The sequence below is a fragment of the Rhamphochromis longiceps genome, linkage group LG16 (genome assembly GCF_057381845.1).
Source record: "Rhamphochromis longiceps isolate RC_006_pf linkage group LG16, R_longiceps_female_GT1.1, whole genome shotgun sequence".
NCBI classification, from domain to species: Eukaryota; Metazoa; Chordata; class Actinopteri; order Cichliformes; family Cichlidae; genus Rhamphochromis; species Rhamphochromis longiceps.
Genome location: NC_140572.1, coordinates 19,599,469 through 19,614,305, shown reverse-complemented (window position 1 = coordinate 19,614,305; position 14,837 = coordinate 19,599,469). Strand labels below are relative to the sequence as shown.

The following is a 14,837-nucleotide window of genomic DNA, read 5'->3' as shown; positions in this document are numbered from 1 at the left end:
ATTTCTAGCATGAAAATGTCAGTAGACATTTTGTGTTGTTAGCATAAGTAGTTTCTATAAAAACGCGGTACTTCCTTTCAACACGATAGATTTATCTAATACAATATTTTATTTGATTGGAATCAACTCCCCACCCCATTCGAGTTACGGGTGGCGCGGGGCGTGGCCACGGTGACGTAGCCTCGATGACGGGAAGTTTGTGCTGAGCAGCTATGATGAAGGTCGGCCCTATGACAGCTGTGCCAGCACGTGAGAGTGCAACTTTTAAAGCAGTTTTCTGTATTAAGCGAGCACACCAATAACTTTTAATGTATATATCTAATGGATAGAAAAAGAAAGTAGGATACCATGATTCTCTACACACATTATTTCATAAGCCATCTATGGCAGGAAGCAGAACAAGATGTACGGAGAAAAATCAAACTTTGGAAAACCTTTTTTTAATGAATCTTATGTGTTTCCATTTTTTAACATATTGAGACAAACAAAATTTCAGCACTGGCAGTGGTTCATCTCAAATGCTTACTTTAGTGTATTCAAAGAAAACTGCTATTTGTAGCATAAATCACAACAAGAACTAAACATTAACTTTTGTCTTTAACAACACAAAAATCCACTTTTTACGCTGCTTTATTAATGCAGTTTCAGACCCATCCAGAACAGTGGCTCTGCTGTTAATAACAAAGAAATTCAATGATCGTGACCACTCTGTGGCTTTAAGGCGAATGAATGCTTGTTTAGGCTTAGATGAGTTTCAGGCAAAAAGGAAGAGGTGTCAGGAAGATCACTTTTGTATTTTAGGATCCATGGTAAAGAAGCATGGTGCTGAAGAGGGTGTGGTCATAGAACTGCTCCGCTTTCACAGACTTCAGGTGCTCCACCTGACTGCCTCCAGTGCTAATGATCTCAGGTGAGCCGCTGTGGATGTGGTGGTCAAGGAGGATTTCTGCTGTTGGGCCGTTTGAGAAAAAGTCCTCACAGTGTCTTTCACCTGCCACTGTAAATGAAACAAATAGTCAAAAGGGCAAACAAATTGTTTTGATCGTGTTCCTGACTCTAATAGAGAACAAACGAGGCAGGGGGCGATTTTGTTTTGCACAACTATTTAAAATTCTTTTTACTACAATTCTGTAAGCAGCCATGTAAAAATAATGTCTATTACATGGCCAGCTTTCAACACACATCAAGTGGTATCCAACTCTTTGGATTTTAAAAAAAAGAAAAAAAAAAGAGATCAATAAATTGCGAAATAGACTCCACGGGTTTATGCAATCTCAAAAGTTTTGACCTGAGACCTTGTTTTAAAATAGGTCACATCCTGATCTGTAGTAATTCTGACATACAATTTGCGTTGTACCACCATGACCTAGTTCTGTGTCATTTCACAAGAAAAATCACAAGTCTTTTAAGCTCCACGACCCAACATCACAAGCAGAATTGTAAAAAATGTCAAAGGCACTGTATTTGCAATCATCTGAAAAATGTAAGCATTTTTAAAAATAAATAAATAAACACAGATGTTGTGAGACAGGAGAAAGAAAAAAAAAAAAAAAAAAAAAAAAAAAGAGCACAAGGATACACCAAGAAAACAAAGGCCACATTTATAAACTTTATACACATTTAATGATGTCAAGCAGTCAAGTACAAAGCTAAATCTGCTCAGTACTCAAAACATTTGATGCCCCAGATTCAAAGACTACACACTCAAACCTTCTGCCACGTAAAACAAAAACCATGTTCAACATGAAATAGTACTACAAAATACAGAAAGAATCCCCCCAGCGTCTATAAAATTTGAACACAGCATACATTAAGTTACCGTTTGGATTACTTAACGCAGCTTAACAAATAAGGCTTTTTGCAAAGTGTAAAAAACCATGCAAACTTTTTTTCAGCAGGACTGTTTGTACATAACAACCGATTGCAATATGGCCTGATATTAATTTAAAAAACACACTGGGTATTCTTCTGTAACACACGCAAATGCAAGCCTTGCTGCTAGTTACCTTAAAAGTTCGCCAACACACACACACACACACACACACACACACACACACACACACACACACACACAGTAAACATTCATCATATTTCAGACCAATCATTGACAAAGGTGAAAAAGAGGGGTTAACAAATTCTACTCTTATGGACCAGTAAATGTTACTAAAGGGCATCTAGAAACTCCAAGAAAGCTGCACAGTGAATTATGTAAATTTTAAAAGCTACATTCATGTTCAGATATGCTTTGGCATAAAGTCATTCTTCAATATAAAATGCGAAATTTCCAGAGACTTTCTTTATGTATGTTTTAAAAAGTGCTTAGGTACCAATTTCACATAAATGTCACCTATTAAATATTATTTTAAATCAACAATATTTACTGATTTATTAAACTGGGAGAAAAACAAACTCGAACATTACTATTTTTTTTGGTGTTGGCAGCAGAAGGTTGGTGTTCACAACATCAGGTGACAAATGAAGTTTTCCTTATTATACAATAATGCACAAGTTTATAAGCGTTATAATAAGACATGACTAAATATTTTTTATGAAGCCAATATAAACATTTGCACTTTTAATGCAAACAACGTGGTATAATTGTGCAAAACAAAATCATCCTTTTATTTAAAACCTAATAAAAAGTAAGCATTACACGAGAACGGTCAGTATAATCCGACGTATGCACTGACTACATATCTGTATAACAAACACATATTAATGCCTTTCTCCTTAAGAGTATAATCAGGTACATGGAAAAGTAGAAAATACAACACACACACGCACGCACACAGCTAAATATCTTTCAAAGGAAGCTCTCCACCAAATCAAAACAAATGTATTTCGATATCTGTGCATTACTCAAAAAGGAAACGTACAACAAACATACAAATGGGAACATTAGCGTGTGCCATTTCACACACAAGCCCTTTACAAGTAGGCATAAGAGTTGGTGCAGCGACAGGGGGTCTGCATCGACGCCACAGTGATGACCTCCAGCTCTTTAGCTGTGGGGCTCGACCTGGCTGGTCCCCCCTGATCCATGGGCCCCGGCCCTTGTGATGGTGCAACCCCATTCATCCCAAATGCAAAGCTTCCTGGCCCACCTGAGGTTACAGTCGCTGCCAGCTCCATGTTCATGCTCTCCATCTGCGCATCTCCAGCTCCATCTAGTGGCCCATTCCCGTTAAGCAATTTGGGTTCCACACAAAAACCTGAGAGCCAAGACGAGTGGAAAAATCAGTGAGCTGAGAGCCAGGACATGTTTCCATCCATCCATTTAAAGAAAGATTTGCTTAGAAGATACAATTAACCCAGATTTTGTCCTAAAAATACATGCAGACACTTGGTCATGTGATGAAAGGAAGAATATAGTTTGTAGATGACAATTTGCTGATCTCCAATTCACCAAAACTGAATTATTTTTTGTTGTCATTCATGCATGCTAGAAATAAATTAAACAGCTGAGTGTAAAAAGAAGTTTGAGTACCCAACATCCTTTGGTGTTTCAACATTATCAATTAATATCAGGAAAATGAATTATAATCAATAAAGAGTCACTGTGTCACACTATTGCTGTGACTCACATAAAATGTGAATTAAGTCTAACAAGACCCTTTGGAGGAAAGACTTCAGAAAATATTTTTTAAAAAGTAAATACCTGCAGAGACCTACCCCCTTAATCTCCTAGATACACTGATGGTATCAATTTCAAAATCCTACTTCACTTGGTTTTCAGATTATCTTGACCTTTGACCTTGAGGTCGAGGTCACTGAGATTTGAACTCGATGGCATCAATTTCAAAATCCTATACTGTCTCGTTCTCGAGTTATTGCATTCACAAACTTTGGTGTGCATGACACTATGCCATCAACCTTTTATGGCTGAGGGGTAATAATGTCTTGAAAGTTTCAATTTCCTTTAAAAGGTAACAGAAGAGAAAAAAAAAAAGTATCTGAACAGACCTGATCAGCTTAGTAACTTACCGTTAGTTCTAGCCTTCTTTCCAGGGTTTGCTTCCATGCCTTCGAAAGACCTTTTTCTGTTGGGCATACCATTCAAGAAGCTGCGTCCCTGGATGGTGGGGTAAGTGTGGCACCCATTCTGGCTCATGCCATTCAGAAAAACCCCGTTATGAGACTGAGCCATGTTTTGTTGGAAGTTCTGGGCATTGGAGAGTATTTCAGCGCACTCCCGGAATCCCTGCGCGTGGGCCAGGTCAGCAGCAGTCAGCCCACTGGCATTCCTCATACTGCACAACAGAAAAGGGAGTGTTAGAAACACTCACTGTATGCTCCATTTACACAAATAAAACACAAACAAAATGAGACAAACCCAAGCACGCACACGCAGGCACACACACCCCCACACGCACATACATACATAAACGCACGCACGCACACTCATTAAGCAAATATTCGCACACACACACGAACACAGATGTATAGAAATAGCCTGTGCTGCTCTACCCTCTCTCACATCCTCTTCGTCATCTTCATGACAGATGACGACTGATCCCTTTGGGATCATCTGCATCTTAAAGATTTCACTTGTTTCCACATAATTAAGGAAACACATCTGCTGCAAACGGACATGGTTAAGACAGCTGAGCACATGCACTTGAACATGTATGAAATGATCCGCTGCATCCACAGGAGATCACATCCGTGGACCGCGTCAAACGGGCTACATCAAGGAGCATTCTGCGAAGAATGAGAAGTGGTTGTCATCTCACGTCTCCAGCGCCGATAGAATTCAAGGATTTCTGCAAAGCCGCATCAAAAGCGCAGTGATGTTGTCTTCTCTGTGTCAATGTCCACGTGGAAAAGCCAGCAAAGAAAATGACAGACTGGCAAAGTGACGAAATCCCCAGAGATGAGTCAGAGAATCAGAAGATGGTGAAGACTATGATGCAATCTTCAGAACAAACTCCAGAGAGTGAACGATTAGGGCGAGAACAAATCAAGGTCGAACTGCAGCACCCAAGCAACACCACTCTTCTTTTGTTGAGAATGTGAAGCTAAAGTGAACTTGTCCTCATGTTGTTTCAAGAAAAATGAGCAAGAGAATAAAAAAAAAAAAAAAAAAAACATAATAAAATAACTCTAAGTAGTCTGTGCACTCTGTGTTAACCATAGCCAGTTGCAGCAGTGATAAAGTAACTTTCTGGGAGCAGTAATGAATGAGCAAACAGCACTGTGTCCCCTCCCCCTCACAAATTTACAGTTTTCAAACAGCATTAAAGTGTGGAAACAATTTCACCTGCAGGTAAAATGTGGACAGCAAGGAGAAAAAAACTACACAGGAATAAAATAAAAACTATATTTTAAAAAAGGTGCTATTAATATAAAATATGATCATTCTGCTGAAGGATACAGAAAATAATCGACCAACCAAAGCATTTCTTGCAGCTTAATGATGGAAATTTCTTTTGTCTGTTTCAGCCAGTTACAAAAACAATACTGCCGTTGTTCGGGGCCTAAATGTCATCATGCTGTGAAATGAGTTCTCTAACCAAACAGCTCAGTCTTTGTCAAAGAACTGGGAGCGCTGGCCCACATCTGACTCTGGACTGTTTTTTTGTTTTTGTTTTTTTTTTAAAAACACGACAGGAAAAACATTGAAAGCAATCGTCACGTCGTTTCATGCATGACTAAAATGATTTACCGAAATTTTAGGAATACATTTTGTTTCATTGAACTTTGCGTTTATAGTGTTAAATTAAAAACCAGGTGATATTAACTTCCACACAAAGAGGCAGGATTTAAAGCACACAGCTGCTGTTTGGTCATTCGTGAGGTGTAGAAACTGCTCGTTCTCTGCATTTTTATCTAAACAGTTGTGCAGAAATAAACATTTCAAGAACTAGTGCATGTGAAAAAAACATTTTATAAAGAATTGAAGATTTAAAAAAAATAAAATAAAAAAATCAAACAAGTAAAAATCACACAATAAACTTGTTGCACATTACCCGTCCCCTTCAAAATTAACGCTTCCAAAGGATTAATCCAAGAGGTTACACTTTAACTGAATATCATTTACATGTTAAATGGTAGATGGATCAGTCTCACTCTAAGGAATAGAAATTCTCATGTATAATACTAAATAAGAATTTAATGTTAAAATTTGTCTCTCTTTGAACACAAACAGTTCCCTAAGTAAACAGTGGACCAGATAGACACAGAATAACATACTGTTACTGTGATAAAAATCTAACATCTTCTAATCTTAATCATTAATGTCCACTTATTGTATGATAATGGAACAACAAGTACTTGCCCTAATTCTTGTCTAGAGGAACTCAGTGGTTAAGCCTTTTTTTGGACAAGGGTGAAATTGCACCTCAACAATCCCCAAATGAGATTTCCTCTCCCTTTTCAAGCACTTAAGATATTAAAGTTGCTCCTCGTTTTGAAATCTTATATCCAATGTCAAATGAGTGATTGCAGAGACACTCGCAGATTACTGCAGCTCTTCTGTGGGGTTGGTCAAAGATAGGGAGGAGGTTATAGGTGCAGTGATTTTTTTTATGTGTCTGTATATGTTGTGGATCTCTTAAGGAGGAAGCTAAACATTAGACACTCATGAGTGCCAGGCATTTTAAATGCCTGACTATAAGTGCAAATTTCAAGTTTTCAGATAAAGTCTGCTGCAAATTAATTCTCTCATTTCTTTATTTGACCCTCTGGCTTCATTTCCAGCATTGACTTGTTTCCAAACCAAATCTCAGCTTGAACATCGCCCTCCACATAACTGAAACAATATGCCCCTTTTCTATTTCCTTAATTATTTAAACCATTATTCCTTTAGTGAGACCTGACATCTATGGTAATCACTAATCCAACAAAATGGATAGCTGTGTATAGCTTAAAAGAAAAAAAAACAAAACAACAACAAAAAAACAAAAACAAAAAAACAACTTAAAAAAGGAAGCGTTAATTCTTTGTAAATGCCTGGTATGCTTTGCTTTTCGGTCCTAAGCACACAATATGCATCTTCTCTAACTATTGTCTAACCTTCCAGAGGCAGCCTATTATCATGCTACATGTTGACATGGGACTCACGTGATTAACCCTGTCCATTTAAAGGACTCCTATGGTTAGTTCACAAAATAAAGACAAATCATAAAATTAAAAAAAAGAGGCTAAATACAGGAACAATCATGGATAATAAGCAAAGCATGCAGGTCTAAAACTTTAGTTTTGATTTATTAAAAAACCTAGCATTAAAACCAATCACCGCAAGAAATACCTCAACAGTTTGCCAGTGTGTAGATAGGAAGCGATAGTGAGAACACTCAATGCCACAACAGTGCGGCTATCCCAGGGAACGGGGCAGACTCAGCAGTGTCTATTCTCCCCCTTTCTAGGATTACTTGAAAAAACCAAGTCATTTCCAATTCAATGGCTGCAAAACATTAAGATGTACGGTTCTGTTTCTGTTAACAGTATAGAAAACTTTTTTTGTAAACTTATTGTCACTTTCATAAAGGAAAAGGTGACAAAGATTAGAAGTCAAAACAGACTATGATATTGTATAGGGTTAATACTGTGACATACAAAAGAAAACATTTCTGTGTATAACGTAAAATATTTGGTACAGTGAAATGACAGTGAATAACCATTGCAACAGGATGATGTTAGCATTAGACAGTTCAGTACATGATGTTATGCAAATCTAACCCATCTCACTCAGCTGCTCTAAGCATGCCTGCACTACGCTCATCACCGGCAGCCTCTAAGCACTGGCCTACCTGCTGCTAGTTTGCTACTGGACCACCTTTACAGTTTGAGGCTCATGACAAAAAAGAATTTCTTAGAAATCTACCCCCCAAAAAGTCTATATAGTTTTAGTGCTAAGTTTATTTTAGCGTTCTAGAGCAAAATCAGAGCATTGGTTTTATGATTCTAATTAAATACTGGATTTCAAAAAGTAAAGCTCATATTTATAAAGCTGGGTCCGATTTATTTAGTTACCATATATCTACTTTATGAGTGGTTCTACGAGTACTTTATAGATGTCCTTATCATTTTTCTTGGTAGTGTATTTATAATAGGATTTAAGATGGCGTTCGTTCAAGTGACTTGGCGCAAACAGCCAAAGATGTTGATCCTGTCAGCACTCGGGACAGAGCTACAAATAAAACCATGATGAACTGTGACACTGGGGAAAGTTTTGAAGAGTTTTATTTAATCGTTTTTATGTTCCAGTAAGGAATTATGTAAACGTTATGACTGTCAACCCAATCTTTTAGACTAAAGCAGAAACGCTTGCACAGAGGTGTTGCCAAAATGCCTGCTGAGCGTCAAGGCATGCTTCAAGAAGGATCCAAGTTGTATCCAACCATGACACCACTGAGTAAAATAACACAAACCTCAGGTTTAGGTGGACTTAATGTTGTTCCCACTCATTTAAAAAAAGAAAAAAAAAAGAAAGGTGCATAAAAGCATCTGTAGGTGACGGCCAAAGGAATGAAAGTATTTCATACATAATTCAAGCCTTTCAAGAGCACTTCCTTCTAATGAATCAAATGAGTACATCACACTCTTCTTGTGTCTCTTCTTTCTTCCACATGGAAAATGTGAAGATAAGCAGAAACAGTCAAAGCTGCAAAATGCTCTGACATATAGTCAAAGCTTACAGTTTTATCATTTATGAATTACTTCTCCCCGTTGAAAAGGAAATCTCAGATGACAAGTGTGTTCAAGAGGATGTAATACAAAGCAAGCATAAAACAAAGCCAAGAAGATGAACAGCCCACTGAGGAAAATCCTCAATGAAAAATGTAGATTTAAGCGACTGAATAAAACTCATTCATTCATTCACTGTTCATATAATCAATGTGACAAGGACATCCTGTTTGCGTGAAATATAATTTAGCCGCTTTGCTGTAAAAACGTACTCTCAAAGGCTTCTGTGAAAATATTTGGAGGCATTGCTTTTCTTTTATAACCATGGTAATGTTGATGTGAGCTTCCATTAAGAATAAACCATTCATAATCCACTAAATCCATTTTACTGCCTTAGGTCCTGTACAAAACACTCCACAGTAAAAACGTGCTTGTTATTGAAGCTTCGCTCCCATAATGCAGTGAGTGGACCGGAGGGCAAAAGAAGTGTTTAGATGCCTATCACGGAGCTTTAATCTGACATGAAAGAAATGTGACATGGAGATGGATGTTCAAGTAATAGATCTCAAAGAGTAGACTCAATGTTCAAGCTAACTTCCAAAAAGAAAATGCAGAAACTTTGACTTCAATAACAGCATTTATAATAAAAAATTACCAAAGCTCTAAATGAGTGGATTTAGAGCTATTTGTCCTGACTAACAGATTCAAATTAGAAGATTATCAACACAGTATTTTAGACTTTGTATATTACACATATTTTGAATTAAACAACTAAAAATTAGGGTATAAAAACTAGAAGCATAAGAACACAACTTAGTTCATATAGTAGTATATGATGTAGACTACTATGTATTGCAGAGTTGTATTATTATAGTATAAACTGCATAAACAAAAATCTTTTCCCAGCAAAATATTTTCTCTCTTATGCATCAGATATAATGCACCATGAGTGCTACCAACAACTGATTGCCTGAATAATTATCACGTCAAGGTTCATTTGCTGCCTTGCCACCAAATCTTTACTGCACATGACAGCAGACTATTTTCTTTGTCAACCTTTGTTAGCATTGGAATATTTTGTTAGCAGATGTTTGAAAGCCCTTTGATGCTGAAATTTGTTATTTTGTCATGAGCCCCAGTCCCACCTGCTGTGCCTTAGTCTTCCCCCCAGCTGCGCCCCCGCTACATTTCTGAGTCATAAGTTAAATAAAATGAAAAACAAACAAACTTGATAATAAACTAAACTAAATATCTGTGATCTGCAGGGAGAAAAACAAAACAAAACAAAAAAATCACATATCATTTTCATCAAAAAATATAATACTCATCAGCTGATAACCAAATGCACACTGCGTGAACCACTGCTGAGCTTCTCTGCATGAAAGCAGTGGATTTAATTTGCCAAGGCAACCGTAGCAACCAGGGTGTTTATACAAGGAGAAAATGAAGTGTTTTTAATTTCCATCGAGTGTTTTTTAATGACTCTGGGACACGCACTCTGTGAAACTATGCGGAACAGATTATGCATGGTGTGTGTGTCTCTAAGACCTTTTGAAAAGGCGTGTGAGCACTGTTTGCATTCCTTTACTGAAACAAGGCCCAAAGTCAGCACTGCTCTCAGATTATGTTCAGTATTGTCATGGTTATACCTAAAGCTCACTTTTACTGCTTCATGGTGGGATTTACCTTCTTTACAGAGAGCTTTTGGTGCACAAAGATTTATTAGACTACAAAAAAATTAACATACATATAAACTCCTTGGTAGCTTGGGGTTTCTGTTCTCTAATGGGATCACAAAGAAAAGGCAGGCAGTATGTTGCAGAAAATGAAGCTGCAAGACTTCATAATTGAAAAACAAAAACAAATAAAACATGTTGAGTCTAACATCTAAACTCCTAAGACTAAAGTAAGCAGCAACTTTTAATTTCTTTGTGCATTAAAAAGCTACTTACAAACCCGGTAACCTACTTTAGTGAGAAGCAACTCAAGGCTTTTTTTTTTTTGTTTGTTTGTTTTACAGCTGGATAACACAGGTAAGCTGTGAGTATGTAAACTGGGTGCCTAATTCATTAGGCTTATTCACATGACCTTTAGGAAAGTAACAGCTATGATCTAACGATATAGCTGTTGTTATTTCAAGTCCTGCTGGTCTTGAAGCTAAATTTAACAAACAGGAAAAGTGAGTCTTGCCTCACTTCTTTGTTCATGTGTCAGATCGAACATCAGTGATAACAATGTTTTCTATAAATGGGTATGTTGGCAAAACAACTGTAAAGGTGTGACTGATCATTACTACAAGAGGAGATTATGTCTACCTCCTAAAATAATAAGCTAAATTTATCGTGCAAGATCTATTATATCTAACTCTGTTATCTGCTCAATGCAGATATTATTGTTAATTTTAATGATCCTTGAAAAAGGTGGACATGAAAGCAGCCAAAACAATCTTGCAAAAACTTAAACAAAAAAAAAAAAGATTTTGCATTTCCAAACACGGCCACCTAATCAATGCATTTTCATTCAATGCAACACCTTACAGCCTTTCCACAATGACAGTAAAGAGGTATTCAGATAAAAAAGCAATGTGCATTTGGTCACCCAGTTAAGCTGTGTATTTAAGACACAAATCTTTAAAACAAATGTTAACAAAGAAAACCACACTCTAGATTTAACAGAGATCATGCAACATGGCCTACTAATTAAACAGTTTATCAACCTTTACATTAAGTTGCCCTAATGTTTGTGTAATAATCGTGCTGGACTGAAAAGTCAGCCATCTAGATGAAAGACGCCGTGCAGAGTTAATAATCAACTTTTACTGTAACACACATAAAGTGTAGCAGACTATAAAGGTAATAAATGTCTGCTTATTCAAGTACACAAGCAGGCACTTGTGGAATATGTCTTATCTGATAATGTTACACACAGAGAGCAACTTAATGCGAATTGTTGCAATGAAAAACAACAATTTTTAAGGATTAACAAAATGTGTCACATTTTCAAGGAAGCGCCACCAATTCTGTTAATGTTTAACATGTCAAGCAAGCTAACTTTGCTATATTATTACCGTTTCACAAAATGCATCTCTAGAACTTCTAAAAACATTTTCAAGGATGTAATTGTCTACACAGTTGTCTGGTGTACATTTTTAATGAACCCATGAACAATAAAACAAAGATGATTTTATTTTGTTGAGCTAAATGACTAATTCAGTCCTTTGCTCAAATCTTGTTTAAAGTTATATACAGACACAACCTGAACTGATTTAAAGTAAAGTAACCGCTTCTAGAGCAGCATTCCTTTTGGCTGGAGCTAATATAATATAATATCAAAAATTTTAATCTTAGTAATTACATTCTGCACCTTCTACAAATTTATGTTTAAGACCTGCACTGTTAATTTTGCAGATCACATATTTGCAGCTTTGAAGAAACTGAATAAAACATTTAGACTTAACAACTGTACTGATGTGAGTTTGGTGGCGATCCCTTGTAAAGGTGTAACTAAGTTGCTGGATAGTACAGAGGAAAAGAAATGATGACACAGGACTGATCACAGGACTTACTCAGCTTTCGCTCCCTGAATCAAGAGAGTGTTGATACACTCCAGGCTGCCCGCGCGAGCAGCCTTGTGGATGGGCGTCTCGCCCACATAGTCCTGAGTGATGACAAGAGACCGCAGTTATATATAGAATGTATCAGACAGACATTACCAATTAAGTATTTATCAAATGTATCACATATTACTGCATCCTAAGCACATACTGGATATTATAAAAGGGTGTAACGCTGCAGGGCAGAGCCTGAACTTTTCACCCAGACATTACTGCCGCCCACACACATTTACAGTTGCACATTAGTAAGAGTGCAGCAGAGGAAAGAGGAGAGGGGGGGGGAGTGAGGCAGCTTTCTCCAACCACAATGCAACGTAGGCTGCACTCAAATATCACACTTTCCTACTGCCCAATCCCAGGAAAGTTAAAAGGCTACACACTCAAGAGGAAAAGGTCCGCAAATCTGAGAACTTTCCCTTGTGTTTATTTCCACAGACGCTAAGCAGATTCAATGGGAGTTGCAAAGCAATGTGGTTCCTGATTACGACAATATGTTATGTCACTGTGCCCCACTAATCTGATTCCTCTCAGTAGTGCAGTGGAGCATAAAATATAGCCTCAGCGCATGAGCCTGTCTGTGTATGAAATCCCACGGAGAGGAAAAGACGGATGAGTGAGGCACTCAACAGTCTGACAGTGGCTGCTTCGGGAAATATGGTGAAGAAATAAATAAATAAAATGGAATGTGAGGGCATTGGTGGGACAAATGGAGGAGTGAGCAGCAACACTGCCAGGGCCGTGACCCCAAATTAGAATTATCCTCTTCAATGGGATTATCTGAGCTCAACCCCTCACGCTCCTTTCACTCGCCCCCTCCCCTGCTTCCTTTTCATTTCACATAAAAACCATTGTCCCTTTTTTTTTTTTTTTTTTTTTAAATTATGTTTTCCTCTTGTCCCACTTTGTAACAAATGCAGTCTACATGTCACTTCAGGAAACTCTGTGAAAAAGGATGAGAGTGGGTCTGATATCGTACCTGTTTGTTAATATCTGCACCAGCTTGAAGCAACCATAACAAACACTCAGGGTGGCCCCCAAAAGCAGCAATGTGAGTGGGCGTCTGTGCAAACCTGGAGGTTACCGCGTTCACACCACAGCCCACCTGAACCAGACGCATCACACAATCGAGCTGTGAAGACACAAGTGCAATGCACATACAGTCAGACAGGCCCATTACCTGCATTCTGAGACAGGGCAGGTACAGACAAGTGTGTTACAGCAGCCGAAAAAGGGCAAAAATGAAGCGCTCCTATGTGGGCTGACTGGGTTTTCGAGGCACAATTATCAAAGCTTTGCCTCGGGGTATGAATCCAGTCTCTGTACAAACGTGAGGCCTATTCTTTTCTAATGTGCAGTTTGTTAAACAAGTCTTACCACGAGTGTTTTTTATACTCAAACACTTCATTAAAAATGAGTCATTAGCGCCGGGAGTTGGCTTGAAAGCAGTTTGAATAACCGCCCTTTTTAGCCGCAAACCTGCTACAGTCCGCGAGGCTACATCCAATTTAACTAACTGCTCGTTAGCTAACATTTGTGGCTCTTGTAATGCTAGAATTTCGTGTTAAACCTATCGCCTAAAGCCATTAGTTAATATTAATAGGGTTCTTGTTCAACACTAGGTAAAAACGTACCTACAATTTTGCGCATACTAATACAATTCATTGAAAACTAGCTTTAAAAAGTATCGCTTTAACTTCAACGGTCCATTGTCTGCCTGCACTCAGGGACGGCTGCTTCTTCGTCTCATCAGCTAACAGTTAATGGAAACATCAGGAAATGGCCGAGACGAGCCTCATGATGTCGAAGAGCGACGACGCTCCTTCTGGATAACATTTCGCCAAAAAAAAAATATCCATTAACTAAAACCCGGGCGGACAGAAGCGATACCTTTCCGAAGTGAGCAGCCCAATGTATGGGCGTCCAGCCGTAGAAAGTGTCCTCCACCGTGAGGTCGGCCGGGTTTGATGTGCACTGAAGGAGGGAGCACAAGGCACCGACGTCTCCATCCCTGCAAGCCCGATGGAGAGGGAAGCGGCTGTTTAAGACCTCCTCGCTTGAGAATCCAGACTCCACTCCCACCGACATGGTAACGAAATTATAAATATTAGTCGACTATTTAAGAGGAGAGAGTAAATTAACTAGATGTGATTCAGTTCTCCGCGCCGACTCTGCGACCGTGCACGAGGACACACGCCACCCTGAATGGCGCGTCTTTCTCTGCCTGACAACACAAAGCAGGAGGCGTAGAGCACGCGCCGAGCTGAAACCCGAGAACCGCTGAGAGAGCCGCAAACTGCGGACTGGACGTCACATTCCCGATTTCCCCGCTTTCCTCTCTGGTCACTGTCGAGTGCCAGATTTTACGTTAGACCAGGAGCCTGTAATTACTTTCTACGGAAGATTGATGATATCCCAAAAAGGTGTTCTTATAATGTTATGAAACTCTGATGTTCAATTTTTCAGCTATGTGTTGAAAACGAAATGTTGAAAAAAAAAATACATAATAAGAATCCAATTAGATAACTTAGGACCTTTCCTTCTGAACACCTCTGGACTTCCTTGTTTAATAATGTACAGTGGGAGAATACATGGTGGA

At 38.4% G+C, this 14,837-nt stretch overlaps 1 protein-coding gene across 1 annotated transcript; it reads right to left on the bottom strand.

The window, feature by feature from the left end:
• Positions 1 to 423: 423 nt before the first annotated feature.
• Positions 424 to 14,465, bottom strand: ankrd10b (ankyrin repeat domain 10b). Its single transcript, XM_085384733.1, has 6 exons — positions 14,129 to 14,465; positions 13,218 to 13,370; positions 12,194 to 12,285; positions 3,985 to 4,250; positions 3,105 to 3,212; positions 424 to 997 (listed from the first exon to the last, which is right to left on the bottom strand). Exons 1-6 carry the CDS (start codon positions 14,324 to 14,326, stop codon positions 798 to 800), a joined length of 1,017 nt encoding a protein of 338 aa, XP_085240859.1. The 5' UTR covers positions 14,327 to 14,465; the 3' UTR covers positions 424 to 797.
• Positions 14,466 to 14,837: the final 372 nt, after the last annotated feature.

What these genes read in the sequence shown, in the direction of transcription:
- ankrd10b (XM_085384733.1), bottom strand. Translation starts at nt 14,326, where the DNA reads ATGTCGGTGGGAGTGGAGTCTGGATTCTCAAGCGAGGAGGTCTTAAAC. An exon ending in GTGCAGATATTAACAAACAG is followed by an intron (nt 12,286 to 13,217) that starts GTACGATATCAG and finishes GTCATCACTCAG; the next exon opens with GACTATGTGGGCGAGACGCC. An exon ending in AAAGAAGGCTAGAACTAACG is followed by an intron (nt 3,213 to 3,984) that starts GTAAGTTACTAA and finishes CTTGGCTCTCAG; the next exon opens with GTTTTTGTGTGGAACCCAAA.